The 17,207-nt window shown below is 36.0% G+C and overlaps 1 protein-coding gene across 2 annotated transcripts; it reads right to left on the bottom strand.

Moving 5' to 3' along the window:
* Nucleotides 1–8,117: 8,117 nt before the first annotated feature.
* si:dkey-10c21.1 (uncharacterized) lies at nt 8,118–12,760 on the bottom strand. 2 transcript variants are annotated; one of them, XM_051709156.1, is made up of 5 exons: nt 12,204–12,760; nt 12,014–12,055; nt 9,989–10,108; nt 9,659–9,706; nt 8,118–9,483 (listed from the first exon to the last, which is right to left on the bottom strand). In XM_051709156.1, the coding sequence occupies exons 1-5, from the start codon at nt 12,484–12,486 to the stop codon at nt 9,242–9,244; spliced, it is 735 nt and encodes a 244-aa protein (XP_051565116.1). In that variant the 5' UTR covers nt 12,487–12,760; the 3' UTR covers nt 8,118–9,241. The 2 variants fall into 2 exon arrangements, with proteins under 2 accessions (XP_051565116.1, XP_051565117.1); XM_051709157.1 differs by lacking the exon at nt 9,989–10,108 and having other exon boundaries at nt 8,119–9,483.
* Between the last annotated feature and the right edge of the window lie 4,447 nt (nt 12,761–17,207).

Genomic DNA, 17,207 nt, shown 5'->3' with positions numbered 1-17,207 from the left:
AGGGCACTTCTCATAATTATTTATTTAAAAAAAAAATTTTTTTTTTTAAACAAAACGTTAAATGTATTAACACAACTCTGACTTCCTTACCAACTTATTTTAATTCCCTCACACTCACGCAATTGTTTCATACTCAACAGATTTCTAAAGATGTTGCTTAAGAGATCTCAACTGCACTCTCAGGTGTAACACTTTCAACATCTGAGTTATGTGTTCTCTCTTGTGTTTTGCTTCTGGTACCTGGTTTTAACCATGCATTTAGCGATTTGCTACTCTTGGCTGTTTCCTGGCGCTCCTTCTCCTTCCTTTTCTGTATCCTTTCTTTTTTTTTTTTTTGGCATTGTGCAGCCAAGCAACAGAATACTGAATTGCCTGAATACATTAATCTATTGATCAAATACATCTTTTATTATTGCCATTATAATTACACTTACCACACACACACACACACACACACACACACACAATAACTGATGGTGACAAGGACTTAGTTTCACATTTGAGGGAGGGCTGTCTGTATCATGTAAAGATCTATCAGCATACAACAAACTAACAGAATGGATAGTTATTAGATGAGGAGCCTACGATCAAAATTATGAAGTTGGGTATTCATGTAGTGGTCAATTTTGAGATTTTGGTCTATTTTGCTTCCATGTCTTCTTTTACTCTAATGGAAAGAACACTTCCAAAATACACATTTAGATGGTGTTTGTTTTAAGCCTACTACCCTCCGTCTGTTTGCATCTGTAGATTTCTTCTAAATTAACCAAAACAAGCTAATCTGGTATCACTATTATTATTGATTACTTGAGGTTATTAAGAATCTCATTCATTTTTTTCCATAGGGGAACTGATAACAATAACTTAACCTTTAAAGACAGACCTACCATGAGATCAGAGATTGTTTATCGCCACAGTTAAAGCCATCATTCCATGTTATTTAAACTTATTTTTTTTTTTAATTGTTTAATAACAGAATTACTAGTGAAGAGCTACACTACCCATGATCCTTAGGAGGAAAATTCACCAATCAGAGAATTGTGGCAAACAAACCACAGCAAAAAAGTTCAGCAGTGACTGCCCACTCCCATGACCCACAGTGAATGATGCAAACAAGTCGATCCCCCTACACTCTCAAACAACTTATTTACTGTATTAGGGATGGCATTGAGTAATTTTGAAGTTGAGTGCTTCAACACATAACAAAGTGCAAATAAAATAAAATATTAGAGTAGTGTTTTACTAGTCGAATATTCAAAGCTGAAGAAGAACTCGATTATTTGATTACTTGTGCACATCCCTATTATATATTTGCATATATCTGAATATTTTGCAATAAACATATCTACAATAAACTTTTATTTTCAAACAACAACTTTAAATCAATAGCTTTATACTTTTCCATAATTTCTTATTCATTTGTCATTCACAATGCTTCATGGGACTGTAGTTCATTCCCTCATAAAAGACGTTAGGTACACAGTTTGGCACCTTTGTGTTTTTATTTGAGTTCAAATGCTTTTTTGCTTCAAATCAAAGTTTGCAATGTTGCGATTCACCTCGGCACTGGTTCGTTTTGTTCCTGTATGGCTGAAAAAGTGATCTGATGATTTTTGCCTGGTGGACAATAAAACAATCATAAAATCCCATAGATTTACATTTAAAGGAATAGTTCACCCAAAAATCTAAATTCTCTCATGATTTACTCACCTTTAAGCCATTCCAGATTTCCTTCTTCAGCAGAACCGAAATGAAGATTTTATAAGCACATTTCAGCTCTGTGAATACAATGCAAGGGAGTTTGATGGTTCAAAAGTCATATTTAGGCAGCATAAAAGTAATCCACACGACTCCAGTCGATCAATTAATGTCTTCTGAAGCAAATCGATAGGTTTGTATAAGAAACAAATCGATAATTAAAACTTTATTAACTTTAAATTGTTACTTCTGGCCAGCGCTGGGCAGCTGTTTGAAATGACCTAACTCTCGCATGACGTTCATTCCTCTGTTGTAAACAAAGCACTCGCTTCCGACTTCTCGCGTGAACGTGGCATCGCGCTAACATCTCGCGACAGCTTCGTAATGCGTCCACTGCTAGCGTGAAGCGTTTTTTTTACCGTAAACGTTTTAATTATCAATTTATAACCTTTAAAGTTAACGTTTTAATTGTCAATTTATTTTTTACACAGACCTATCGATTTGCTTCATAAGACATTAACTGATCGACTGAAGTTGTGTGGATTACTTTTATGCTACCTAAATATGCCTTTTGGACCATCAAACAGCTGACACCCATTCACTTGCATTGTATGGACATACAGAGCTGAAATATGCTTACAGAAATCTTCATTTCGGTTCTGCTGAAGAAGGAAAGATATTTGCATCTGGGATGGCTTAAAGGTGAGACAATCATGAAAGAATTTTCATTTTTGGGTGAAATATTCCTCTAAGGAGGGGCCTACGCCAAACTAGGGGAAACTACTATATTGGGGCTGGGCTTTTTTGATCAAGCAACCACTCAGCAACCACATAGCAACACCCCGGCAACCAGCAAGAACAACCTAGCATCAGTGTAACCAGTTTTGCAAAGGCAAGCCTCACTCACATTTTCTTCAGAAAATCTCAAATCTAGTTAGACTCTAATACAATTATGAAAATTATCACTGATCCTGAAAAATTTAAGGTTTAGGCTAGTAAATGGAGATGTAACATGTCTTAATTTGTAAAAATCAAAACAAAAAATGACTACCTTGTCTCATCATCCCTGTTCTGGTTGTCATTCCTGCAGTGTCATTCCACAAACCTCCCGACCATACAGCCCCCAACTGACAGAATGTTCAAAATGCTCTTTGAGTAGAATTTGAATTTAACACATGATATCCTATCAGCTTACATTGGTTAGGCCCCTCAATTCTCTCAATTAAAGTCTACCTGAAACTGTTCAGCTGTTCACCCACTCTGAGCTACTGCTCATCATAAAACTGGTAGGAAATGCTACTAGATTAATTCTGTCATCTGCACAGAGCAAGGATTCTCTCAAAATATAATCACTCCTTATATATTTTTTTGTGATTTCCTCAGCCAGGAACTGATGAGCCTATCTAGAACTAGAATGAGCACAGCACAGAAGACAAGAGTGTCCCCGACTGTTCTCAAGGGTTCATTACAGGAGAAAACTCTGCCAGTTTGCCACCATACTGTCTGCTGAGAGAGGTAGGAGTTGTCTGCCAGTGATTTGCTCATGGTTGTGGCATCCAACTGGCTTAATGAACATCATACAGGCAGGCGAGAACCGCAATAACAAATCACTGCAGTGAGCGAGGAAAAGAAGGTGGAATGGAATGACGACTTGCTTCATGTACACAACTGACTTGGACAGTCTGAAACAGTCAAAGTCAAATCTTTAGCTAAATCTGGTTCAGTTCCAAAACCTAGTGAGCTGTCTTTCTGTCTACTGTGTAATGCAGCATCCTATCCGAAATAGAACCCCATACTGTAAGTGACCATTTGGAACGCTTTATATAAACAGCAACTCTTCATACTCTGTGTTTAACTCCTTGTTTGAGATTGAACTTTTTTTAAATCTACTTTTCGGGACTGGCCCGATGTCTTCAGTTTATTCAGACAGAGAATGCGTTGTCAAATGTAGGTGATAATCCAATGAGGTCTCTCTTTCTTGTGCAATCAGAAAGAGACAATGACATCTTTTGTTACATTCGTTTCACCAAGTCTTTCTCAATGTCAGTCCTCTCTAATCCAGTTTTGAGCAATATAATTACACTGCACTCTACCAAGAATGGCTCTACCGAGAATACGCAAAAAGTAAAACAAAGCTTGCAACAGTTGGCAACAACAGAGATATTTTCTCTGGGCCATTGCTAAACTTAAAATTAATATCTGTAATTCAAGGATTTGGAGACATGCCTTCACTGGCTTCCAGCTGAATATAAGTTATTTGTTTTTAAGGGACTACATGGCTTGGAACCTCATTCCATTCCAAATTTTAGGATGGTCATTTTTCACGCCTTTGGAATAGTTTGTTGCACCATGTTAGATGGCTCCTCCCACTATTGTTCTTTAATCTAATTTTAATACCTATATTCACTCCCTAGCCTATGCAACTACGTAAATGCAGCAAAGTTATCCTTGTTGCTCCTATGTATGTGTGCATAAGGTGTTGTCCTTGTGCCCTTTTTGACTGAATTTACTAAACAGCACTTCAGCCAACACTTTGTTTAAATATGCTACAGTGTAGAAATAAATGTGACTTGACTACTGATCTGTGACAGTTTTGTCATGCTACATGCACAGATGTTGAAGAAGCAGAAAACTACACAAATACGTTTTCAACGGGAAGCCTTGGATGCTAGTGCACTATAAAGAAGACAATCCCATTCTAATCTAGAGCGCCAATTAATAGGTACTTCCATCTCTATGAACAACTCTTTTTGCTTTGATGCTTCTGTCGTTCAAACGACTGTTTCGATGTACAATTTGATTCTCTAGTACAGGGGTTTTCGACCTTGCAGGACATATGCCCCCCTTATGTTTGACTAATATAACCTTCACACCAACAGCAACACAACCCCCAGCTCAACCACTTGACGTACCATTTAAATAATATAACTAAATATATTCACGCTAAACGCATAACGATACTCGAATAGCCATTAGTTATTATATTTAGTGTGACAGTTTCCAAAAGCACATCATGCCAATCCCTGGTATACTCGACACAGTTGTTGTAAATCAGCCTCCACTGTCAAAAAATACTACTTGTTTTTGATCGAGTGTGGAACACATGTCTGCACACTGTGGTTTGGCTGGTCACTGTTAGTTTTAGGTTTGTTAACCCTTACTCTTTACGACAGCAAAAGTCAACTGAACGTCAGGTGTTCAGTGTATAGGTCAAGTGTCTTATTATGCTACCTTCATGTGCTATCGGAATTATCCTACTTCCCATTTCTGAAGTCATAATTACGAGTACTTCACATTTAAGTGCTTTGTTGTCAGAAAGAACAGGAAACATGGACGACACCAGGTTCATTCATTCATATTTTTTGAGGAACTTTTATTTTGACACCAGTAATACCATAATACAGTACATATTACTCGGTTAGCTGTCTGACAATAATTGAATTTTGGTCAAATACAAGCTACAAATGTAAAACATGCATCAAATGGTTGCTGATATACATACATGAATGTGACCAAAATGGCAAGCGCTAAAAATGTGCTGTATTAAGAAAAATCAATCAAACCTGTCATTCTCTACAGAAGCTGTCATCTTCTCCGCCATGTTAAAAGTTAATGTCCCCTCCCATCTCGGAAACTTGGGTAACAAAATTCTCAAAATTATCAAAATATCGTAATTACAACTTGAGGTGTCGTTTACATGCAACTTCTGAGTGAATACTCGTATTTACGATAATTCTGATTATGATAATTCTCGCAGCATTAGTTTCACAGGTTCTAAACTGCCGTTTACAAGCAACTCTGAACAAACAACACACTGCAGATGTGGTTTGTTAATTAGCATGTTGCAGGTGAATCTGTATTTTATATAGGCTGCGTCTGAAAACTAGAAAATACTGCCTTTGGAGGCTGTACGAGGCAGGATGAAAATAATGTGCTTTTCAAACTGTTCTGAGACCAGTTTCCTTAATTCATTCAATAACACTGTCGGATAAGATATTGTTAACTGATTAGGCAGCAAGGCAGCTGCATACGTTTTCAGATGCAGCCATACTGTTCACCTTCCACCATTTTGTCCAATCTTTTTAAGTTAGTGTTTCGATCGTGAATGAATCATTGTTTTTGAACGAATGGTGTTGCTAATTTTTTCTTTGGCTGTGTCTCGTTTGGAAGGATGCGTCCTCCGGAGGTCGCATTTGTCGGCCGCATACGTCATTGAGGCTTTTTCGTTTCAGAAAAGCGAGTAGGACACTTCCAATGCAGCCTTCGAATGCGACCTTCTTTCACGGGAATTCGGAGGATGCATGAGGTGTATCCTTCGTGGGCACTCGTATCCCACAATTCTTTGCTTCAACGGAAATGTCTAAAAAAATGATGCCAATCTGCCCGTAAATATGATGTTCAAACGCAAGTAATGTTAATTCCCAAGTTGAAGTATCTCAGTAGATGGGTGCAGAGTATATATTATGTATAATTATATTAATACATAATTAAAATAAAGTACTAGACTAAAAGTACACCTGTAAAATCTATTTTCTTTTCTCTTTACATCATTATAACTCTCCTAAAATGTACCTCATACATTCCCTTCCAGAGGGACTTTGTTCCCTTCTCACTCAAAGCCTCGCGCTTGTTAAAGAGTGGCCTGCTGTCATAGCAACCATGTTACGTTCCGTTTCCGTTTGTCCTAGGAAGGCCGTCTCGTTCGAGGCTTGTTTAAAGGAGGACACTCGGTATAATGCAGCCTTCAAAGGACGCGTCCTACCTAGCATGCAGCCTTCCAAACGAGACACAGCCTTTGTTTCGGTCATGAACAACTCGTCATGAGCGAGTGTTTTTAACGAATCGGTTGAATCAACAACGTTTGCCTCAAACCATAGGCTGCTCAACAGCATTTAAATAGCCTATACTGCCAACCTGAGTCTATAGGTTCTAAAGTAAACTGCTTACCCGCGTGCAATAATGCTCTGTATAATGTGAACAACAATTAAATTTATTATAAGAGTTATATTTGTTGTTACCTGTGTCGTGAAGCACTGTGAAGTCAAGCCCATCCTAATTCTCTTCTCTCGCTTTGCTGAGCCACCATCTCCACCCAGTGGCTGAATTATTTTACTGCGGTCTCAGTTGGACATATTTGAGACGATCTTATTCGGTTGAAATGGGTCAAAGCCACACAGGAGCTTAAAAACATGGCCCATAACGTCAGATAATACGTCATATTTAATTTGACGCGGATTAAAAAGGCTGTGTGACAGGAAGTACGATCAATATAGGGTAGGAAGCCTACGTTGTGTAAGTCGTTGGGTCATTCCTGGTTTTCACAACCCATGTTGTTTGTCCACTGGAAATGTGTTACCACTCGGGTATGCAACAGATTGACGGTACTGTACCTCTCGCCCTCGTTTCCGTTAGTCTTGGCTGGCCTATGGCTGGTTTATAGGCACTTTTCAGCCGGAAGATCAGCTTGATCAGCTGATATTCTTTTTTTCTTTCTTTCTTTCACCTTTTATCAGCAGGACACTGGTAGGATTTCCAGTACTATCCTTCCCCTAATTTCTTTTTTTTTTTTTTTTCTTCTTCTTCTAAATAATAATATTTGGCTTACATGGTACTATAGTTCACCCAAAAAATTTAATTCTCTCATCATGTACTCACCCTCATGCATTCCAAGATGTTTATGACTTTATTTCTTCTGCAGAACACAAACGAAGCTTTTTAGAAGAATATCTGTTCTGTTGGTCCATACAATGCAAGTAAATGGCGACCAACATTTTGAACCTCCAAAAAGCACATAAAGACAGCATAAAAGTATCCATAAGACTCCAGTGGTTTAATCCATGTCTTCTTAACGATCCAATCTGTTTTGGGTGAAAACAGACCAAAATATAACTCCCTTTTAACAATTGATTTTGACATCAGGAGTCATGATTTGAAGCTTGATTACACTTCCTAGCACTATCTAGTGATCTGCACGTCAAGCACTAAGAATTGTAATCGAGCATGAAATCATGATTGTACTTAGAGACTGCAATGGAAAGATGTACAGTGAAAAAGGATTTATATTTTGGTCTGTTCTTACCCTAAATCAATTAGATGACTTCAGAAGACATGGGTTAAACCACTGTAGTCATATGGTTTACCTTTATGTGCTTTTTGGCATTCCAAAATTTTGGTCACCATTCACTTGCATTGTATGTACCTACAGAGCTGAGATATTCTTAAAATCTTTGTGTTCTGCAGAAGAAATAAAGTCATACACATCTGGGATGGCATGAGGTTGAGTAAATGATGAGAGAATTTAGGGTTTAGAATTTAAAATAAAATTTTTGGGTGAACTATTCCTTTAACCCTTCACTGGCATTTTTTTTTTTTTTTTTTTTTTTTACTTGAACCATCTGCTCATCACAGCAAGCACTGATTTAAGTTCAACCCATTTATTGAATGGCTATTGAATCATAAATTTCATTTGAAAATAAACATACTGTATGTGATATTATTCCAGTGGAACAGTTTTGGGGTTAATTGATAACATTTTTATCATTGGTAAATAGTTACAGTATCTGTATATTTACATTATGTTGGACATTTCAAGTTTTTGTTTCTATTTGTTAATAAGGGCACTTGTGGGCACACTCGTTTATGTTCACAGTCAAAATGTTTTTGAAGTAAACTCTCTCACAATTGGGAAGAAGGCCGGCCAGTGGTATATTGTTTGTAATAGAACTTGTCAATTAATGGACTAAGGACATGAGTAGTACAAAAATACATTTGTATTTTTCACCCTTTAAAAACATGCAGGGGTAATGACCTTTATATTATTGGATTGCTGACACAATGGTAAACTACTGTTTACTATCTGTAAACTACCAGTAAACTAATAATTTAAACTACCATACTGTCCAATTATAAAAAAAATAACATTAAAACAGATCTTGAGACAATGAGCATAATATAAAAATTATAAGAAAAAATGCATCTTAACAAAATATAACTCCTACTCCTTAGAGACATTTAGCAAAACACACCAAAAAGACAAGGATGAAAACAATAGACCAAGCCAAAGAACAAAAAACATCCTTTGCATCAAGTAGGGCCTAAAGATAATTTATATAAAGTACCTGTACCTGATGGCTCAACCAAAAACAGAAAACGATGGTAAGTATTAAATTACAAAATTCAGTAATGAAACCTTTTACAAAAACAAACCCCAAATCCCCATAATTATTTTATAATCATGCAAATAAACATAACTAAAAAATAAAGACCTTATTCACAGTAGCGCCATCTTTGATGTGAATGAAAACAAGGCTGTGAGGGATTACAGTCTCATCAATGATAGTACATGCACTCTGGCCTTCCATATTACAAAGCTAAGTATAGTTTTTGAGGTAAAACTACATTTCTAAAATTTCACCACCAATCACTTATTAAAAACCATGGGAATGTATTAGTATTAACCAGAATTACATTTTGCCACTTATGATTGACTCATTGAAATATCCATAATAAAATTTGCTGCCGAACTGTAGGGTAAACAATTCTTTTAGTTTTGCAGCTCTTTCATGAGATCCTCTTCATGCTCTAGCAAAGCATTGAACAGGCGCTCAGCAATACTTTCACAATTCATGTAGTCAAGCAGTTTTCTCATCTTGGCTTGATTTGTTGTAAGCACTCTGACATTTGCAAGTTGTTCATCGTGTAAATTAAGATCATCAAGAATTGGATCGATGTTCTTCACATTCTGAACCAAGTCACTGGTGTTGCTTTTCAGAAACTTCTTAAAACCTGGATATAAAAAAAGAAGAAAGGAAGAGAGGAGAAATAAGAGAAAAGAAAGAGATTAGTAATAAAAAAAGAACATCAACAAGACATGTTAATTTATTTTCAGGATATGCTGTTTGACTTTTTTTAACATTACCAAAAAAAAAATAAAAATAAAAATAAACAACTAATATTGAACCTTGTATTGGCCTGTTATCAGAAGGCTCTCCTCTCTCAGTTTTCTGGACTGCAAAAAAAAAAAAGATGTAGAAATTATTATTATTATTATTTATTTTTTGCTGGGATGAAGTAAAATAGCAGACTGAGGTTTGAATTTGCAGTTAGAAAAAAAGAGACTGGTCCTATTGCAATCTTTGGTAGGTTTTGAGTCTGCTATGAAATAAATGGTTCAGATATTCTGTTCTGATTCTAAAGACATTACAGCATAATCCTTAGACGGAGCATGAAAATAAAATTTTCACCTCTTGTAATCACTTTAATAATTTAAAAGGTTATTTTTTACACTTACACTTTTTAACCACAACTGGTCTGCCAGAGTTTACAACCATATTCATATTAATGGAGCCTAGATGCGAATTTGTTAAGGAAGGAGCAAATACACTGCTTTCATCCGATGCACAGATATTACCTGTAAACACACAGGATATCTGTCAATATTTTGGCATCTTTAATCATTTGCTTTTCATTCTGATCATCTGTACATATAATAAATTTGGATAAGCCAAGAAATTGCACTAAAATTCTAATATCTTGGTTCATATTGTTTATTATACATCCAAAAATTCCATGCATCCCAACAATATAATAAACCTACAAGCGAGGCACATATGGAGGGAAGATGTATATATAACCAAAATAATCAAATTTGACAGAGTAAATCCTGTGGATGCTGTGGACTCATACTGCTTTGATCGCAGTAGCATAATTATGATTATCTTAAGTTTTAGTGCCCCCTACCATAAGAAATTGAAACTTGATATTGCATGTGACCTCAAAATGTTCTGTTGTCCATATGTAAAAAAGTTTTGTTAAGTTTGAATATTGCACTCACAAGACAGGGAAATTAGTTATGATGGGCCAAACCCAAAACCATATTAACTTACACTGATCAGCCACAACATTAAAACCACCTGCCTAATATTGTGTAGGTTCCCCTCGTGCCGCCAAAACAGCGCCAAACCACATCTCAGATGGCATTCTGAGATGCTATTCTTCTCACCACAATTGTACAGAGCTGTTATCTGAGTTACTGTAGACTTTGTCAGTTTGAATCTGTCTAGCTATTCTCTGCTGACCTCTGTCATCAACAAGGCATTTCTGTCCACAGAACTACCACTCACTGGATGTTTTTTGTTTTTGGAACCATTTGGAGTAAATTCTAGAGACTGTTACACGTGAAAATCCCAGGAGATCAGCAGTTACAGAAATACTCAAACCAGCCCGTCTGGCACCAACAATCATGCCACGGTCCAAATCACTGAGATCACATTTTTTCCCCATTCTGATGGTTGATGTGAACATTAACTGAAGCTCCTGACCTTTATCTGCATTATTGTATGCACTGCTGCCACACGATTGGCTGATTAGATAATCACATGGATGATTGTTGGTACCAGATGGGCTGGTTTGAGTATTTCTGTAACTGCTGATCTCCTGGGATTTTCAGTCTCTAGTATTTACTCCGAATGGTGCCAAAAACAAAAAACATCCAGTGAGTGGTAGTTCTGTGGACAGAAATGCCTTGTTGATGACAGAGGTCAACAGAGAATGGCCAGACTAGTTCGGACTGACAAAGTCTACGGTAACTCAGATAACCCCTCTGTACAATTGTGGTGAGAAGAATATAATCTCAGAATGCTATTCTGAGATGCGGTTTGGTGCTGTTTTGGCGGCACGAGGGGGATCTACACAATATTTGGCAGGTGGTTTTAATGTTGTGGCTAATCGGTGTATATCTTCCAAACAGTTTAACGAATCAAAATTCTTTCGATATATTTTTGTCAGGAGTATCTGTAGACGATGTATACCAAATTTCTTGTGAATAGGAAAAACGGCCTAGGATGAGTTAAAAAAAAAAAAAAAAAGAAAAATCTTTTTTTCCAAAAAATCTAAGTGGTTGAAAAATGTTCTTGCCAAAATCGATATCCACATGAAAAATGTAGGTTTTTCAGAAAATTCAAAATTCCGTTTTTTAATGTTTGTTTGTTTGTTTGATTTCCAGAAATGAAATCTGAGCTATACATTTTGTTTGCCTTGACTCAAGGAATCAGAATAAAAAGAATTTAGATTCTAGCCCTAACGGTTCTGGAGTTGTTATCAAAATTATAGCGCCACCTAGTGTCAGATGGGTGTGTGTGCATTTGCCTGAGTAGCAGTTGGGATTTGGGACCATCTGGCCAAGTTTGGGGTAGTATAAGAATAGAAGAATAAAAAGAAAACCAGTACAAATATCTTCGGTGCTTAGACCTCTAACAAACACATACTGGTGCAGATTAATACAAAATGTCTTGTTAAAAATATATGTCACACTAACTTGTAATTTGGGTGCCTTGTGATCCTGCTCTGTTTGTAGTCTCTGGAAAAAAGAAGAAGAAGAAGAAGAAGTAAAAACGCGATAAGACTAAGTATTCTGTATGATACAAATCTTAATGTAAGCATCTTATAGCCTAAACATCTGCCTGTCAATACTGGGTGTTATGCATTAAATTAAGCAGCATGCTTACCGGAAATCTTCACAGTTTTAACCCAGTTTCTGAGTTCAGGATACATTTCATTCACATCATCCTTTTTGAGCAAATCCAGAAATTCTCGACACACATTTTCACCCTTTCTTAGGATGATGTCCAGAAGTTCAATAGTTTTATCCGTAGGAACTGTTATAGACTTCAGTTTCTCGTACTCCGTGTTTGTTATGAGATTTGCAGATTGAACGTGTTGCAAAATCAAGGTATCCGCACTAAGCCAACGGATGAGTTTTATTTTATTTTCTTTTAAGATGATTTCCATTGCGTTTCTTTAAGCAAAATAATGTAGAATCTGCCAAGTGTACACGACGAGGTGGACTGCTCGTAAAATACCAGCAAAATGCCTCTTTAGTCCGTATTTAGCTGGCAAGAAGACGTCCGCTAGCAAATTGACGGCAAAAGACATATAAAGTAATTATTTATAAGTGCATCACTAACCTGTTTAGAGTCTTCTTGTTCCTAAGCTTTGTGCAGGAAATACTAAAGCCAGAGTACAAAACGTGCTTTCGTTTTCGATTTCTGCGATTGATACTCCATTTTTTCTACCACTAAGTGGCGTCAGTGTCAAAAGGAAGCTGCATTTGACTTGTCTTGAGTCAACACCATATTACAGTTTTTCTCAAATGATTTAACACGTTTTTTTTTTTTACCAAACTGAGGGCCAAACAAACTAAGGTCAATACAGTCGTCTGAACAATTATTAATTGTCCTAAACAAGTTGTACATATTTGATTTACTTAATTATCTCGAAACACTACACACACATTTCTCAGATCCAGCCTTTATGCTTTCAAAACAGTAAGCATGCAGAAAACTAAATTAAAGCCAGTTTCTCAAATGCTTATGTCAGGTTGTCAGATGCATTCATGCTGTCATCTTCTGCTTTAGTAATGCACACAGTTCACTAAAGTTTTTCTCAACTGATTTTATACATTTTTGCAAACTATAGTCAATGCTCTCAAAACAATTCACACAGCCAACTTAACAGACCCTTATTTTGCAGAACAATTCGATTTCACTGCATAATGTAGCACTGTATTCTATTCTGATAATGCATTTATTAAAAGTAAAAACCTACATCAAAACTATAGATGTGTTCTCTTTTACATCCATAACATATTCAGCTAAAGACACACAACTATATCATTAAATAACACCTTTCTCATAAATATCCACAATAAATACCTTTTTCCATGTGTTTTGTTGAAATTTCTCTTAATTTCAATGTTCATCAAGCCTCTTCTTTCTTTTGGGCCTAAAATGTAATCCACTTCCATAGCTTGACAAAACATATTGTGTATATGTTTTCTCAAGCTATGGATCTAATGAATGAACAATGTGAAAGTTGATTCCATGCATTTCTGCAAGCCTCTTCCATTGTTTGGTGAAGATTTTGTTTGTCTTGGAGGTTGTGGTATAAAACTTTACATCTCCAGTAGGGGAAAAACACCACAAATGGTTTCAGAAAAGGAGATTATTGTAGATGAAACACCATCACAATGTGTGAGTGATTTTCAAACCATGCAGCATAGAATGGTGGAACTGGACATTGTCCAAAACCACAAGAAAACATTTGCTCAGGTTGTTCTTGCTCTCCCTCTGGAAAGAGGATAAGAAATACTGTTTACTGTTAAAAATATTCTGTCACTTACATTAAAAATGGGTATTACTGTAAACAAATAATATATTTGGAAAAACTCAAATATTCTGTACAATGCTTAGTTTGATGGTAATAATGACAGCAGTGTTAAAGAAATTGAACTCATGAATAATAAATATATAAATGTATTGAGGAGGGGGATTTAAATGTCAGAATACCAAAAAGAAAGCCAAAAATAGATAAATAGGTAATGCTTATGGGTTGACAATAAGGTTGTCAGAGGTGTTAAAATGAGAAATCTTTTAAAAATCTAGTTTACAGTTTTTCCTCAGTTGATTTTATACATTTCTCCAAACTAAAATCAGTGCTCTCAAAACAATTCACACAGCCGTAGAAACACACTCAAATTTGCAGAACAAATACATTTCACTGCATAATGAAGCAATGTATTCTTTTCTGATAATGTGTTTATTAAAATTAAATACTAATATCAAAGCAATAGATGTGTTCTCTATTAAATTCATAACATGTTCAGCTATAGACACAACTCTATTATTGAATTAACACATTTATCATAAAATTCACCGTAAGGACCTTTCTTCCATGTGTTTTCATAAAATGTCTCTAAATTTCTAGTTGTTCCTGCTCTTCCTCTTCCAATGCCATTTCTCCCTCTTCTTCTTTGTTGAGATTGAAGTCACTGTAGATCTGCTCACATTAGGCCGAACACTCTGTGTCTTAGAGAGATCATAATTCATAACACGATCAATTAGAGGGACTCGCAGACCATTTGAGCTTTCTTTACTCTAATCTTCCACCCTGATGTCCTCTTTCTGTTCACCATCATTACAACATCTCCATTTGGTCTTTTCTGAAGTCTTTTCATGCACACACCTGAAAGAGTTGAGAAAACTTTCCCCTTTTCTCATCACTTCTTCCTCAGATTTTCTCTCTCTTTACTCACTCTACCTCTTCTTCCTCATTGTTTGCTGTGAATTTTCATTTTTTACCCCTTTTGTAGATAGCAGAGTCATGATAGTTGTGAGAAATTTAGTAAGTTGCATTTTCTTTGTTGTGTGCATTACTAACACAGCCGATATTAATATGAAGGGATTTGGCAACCTGACATGTGCATGTGAGAATATGACTTTAATATATAGTTGTCTGTGTTAACTGTTTTGAAAGCATGAGTTTTGGATCAGAGACATTTGTATGTGGTGTTTCGAGAAAATGAGGAAAAATCAAGAAAAATGCACAATCTGTTTAGGACATTTACAAAGTGTAAATGCAGTGATCTGAGTTTGGAGATATGCGAAAAATCGATCGAGAAAAACGTTGTCAAATTCTTAGAAAGTAATCTTCGTGTCCAATTTGGTTTCATAAATTCTTGAAAAACCTTTATAGCGTATATAAAAATTACAAAAAAATCAGTACAAAAACCTGCATCTTATTCATTTAACTACCTGCAATCTATTTTAGCAGGCGCAATCAGCACTGAAATTGCGCTGCGTCTTGAATATTTAAAATAATCCATTGTCATTCCTTTCGTGCAAACAAGATCCATTCTGTGTAGATTAGACTCATTGTATTTTGCTTCATTCACAAAAAAAAAAAAAAAAAAAAAAAAAAAAAAAAATGCCTGGAGCAATTTAGATCGCGCTATTACTGCAAATAAAAGTAGGTGGTAAAATGAATTTGATTTAAAAGAGATGTTTGAGAACATTTTCATCTCATCATTTCAGCAGTAATCCATCAAATACTGATCAAATGATGGAGAAGAGCATTATAGCTTAGCATATACACCGTGTAGTCAAGCACACTTTTTCAGCATATGATTTAATGTATGGAACACAGTCAGTCTGGCTGCCTGGGGAGGCCCCGTGAACACGTGCAAAGTAAATGAACAGTCATAAAATTGAGAAACATTGACTTTTATTTAGAAATTCTCTGCAGCCCAATGATTTCTTTTGCACACACACTCAGGAAGGGTGTAAACAACACGCGAAGATATGTTAATTTAACATACAAATCACAATGACGGTGAAAACTAAAAACAAGTATAAAATTAGCTTTGAATAATCACAAAAAGACAAATAACTGAAAGTTACAACAAATAAAATAATAGCAGTGTATCTAAAATCGGCAAGAACCTAAGCAGTACACACTAATCAGCATAATTTATTCATAACGCAAAGCATTGTTGGGTAGTGCCGCTTCTTAACAGTATTATTAGACACAGATCGCACCTTGATGAATAATGCCTGACTGAAACGCAGGAAATAAGTTATGAAAAATATTGGTGAAAATATTTAAACAATTAATATTATTAGTTCAAAAAATATTGCTTTGTGGCCATCTGTGTCTTTGAGGTTTATTTTGTGTAAAGGATAGCAGAAACAGCGCTTGTCAAATCGTTAGGGCTTTTCATGTTTTCTCAAGAATAATCTGCTGGGGAAGGAATTAAAACACTGCAGATATAGACACAAAAACTTGAATAGAGTGAACATATGAGCAGTTAATCTGGAAAATAACCAAACTATCTGCAAAGAGGTATGTGCTTATTCTTTACATCTGTTATATTGTTTTCGAGGTGTTGAGTTTATAGGCCCTATTTAAAATCTGTACTTTTATTTAGACATAATACTGTTACTGTAATGAGTCAACGGAGTTGAGATCCATGTGCAACTTTAATAATAATAAACGTAGTAATACTGACAGGCATAGGTTCAATCATCTGCAACAGTAATATCCAAAGTGGTGGTCAATAAACAGGCAAGAGGTCAGGGCAGGCGGCAGACAATCACAGGTTATATCCAGGAAATCAAGGCAGTAATTGTTGGCAGGCTGCAACGGGTCAAAACAGGGTAAACAGTCCAGAATCAAACACAGGAAATACAATAAACTCAGGGAATGCTCAGAAATGTCAGCCAGGGCAAAACAAGACTTCGCAATGACAGAGAGTGAGCATAAGACTTAAATAGCTGAATAGATTGGAAACAGGTGAACAGGTAATCAATGCCATGTACGGGGTTTATGGGAAATGGAGTCCAGTGAGTTAAAGTCACTCCTCAGATGATGGAGCCCTCTGGTGGTGAGTGGGAGGAACAACAAAGGCGGGATTCATGACAGTTACCCAGTAATTATCATACTTGCAGTTTCCATGACCTCATATTAATTGAGACACTGGTTTATTTGTACTTCTAGAAAAAAGTTGAAAGACAATCAAAATAAGGTGATAAAATAGTGATTTGTCACAGCACCTAAAATAAACATATTCCCTTATGCATGCATGTATATTTTAACCTAACATCTTTATGTTGGGGAAAACTAGGTATTGGACACGTTATTTGTCATCTACTGAGCTATACACTATAGTGCTTATT

The sequence above is a fragment of the Myxocyprinus asiaticus genome, chromosome 10 (genome assembly GCF_019703515.2).
Source record: "Myxocyprinus asiaticus isolate MX2 ecotype Aquarium Trade chromosome 10, UBuf_Myxa_2, whole genome shotgun sequence".
Taxonomy (NCBI): domain Eukaryota; kingdom Metazoa; phylum Chordata; class Actinopteri; order Cypriniformes; family Catostomidae; genus Myxocyprinus; species Myxocyprinus asiaticus.
Note: the sequence above shows the minus strand (reverse complement) of the source record. Positions and strands in the feature narration are given on the sequence as shown.

What these genes read in the sequence shown, in the direction of transcription:
- si:dkey-10c21.1 (XM_051709156.1), bottom strand. Translation starts at nt 12,486, where the DNA reads ATGGAAATCATCTTAAAAGAAAATAAAATAAAACTCATCCGTTGGCTT. An exon ending in TAAAACTGTGAAGATTTCCG is followed by an intron (nt 12,056 to 12,203) that starts GTAAGCATGCTG and finishes TCTTTTTTCCAG; the next exon opens with AGACTACAAACAGAGCAGGA. An exon ending in ACCAGTTGTGGTTAAAAAGT is followed by an intron (nt 9,707 to 9,988) that starts GTAAGTGTAAAA and finishes TTTTTTTTGCAG; the next exon opens with TCCAGAAAACTGAGAGAGGA.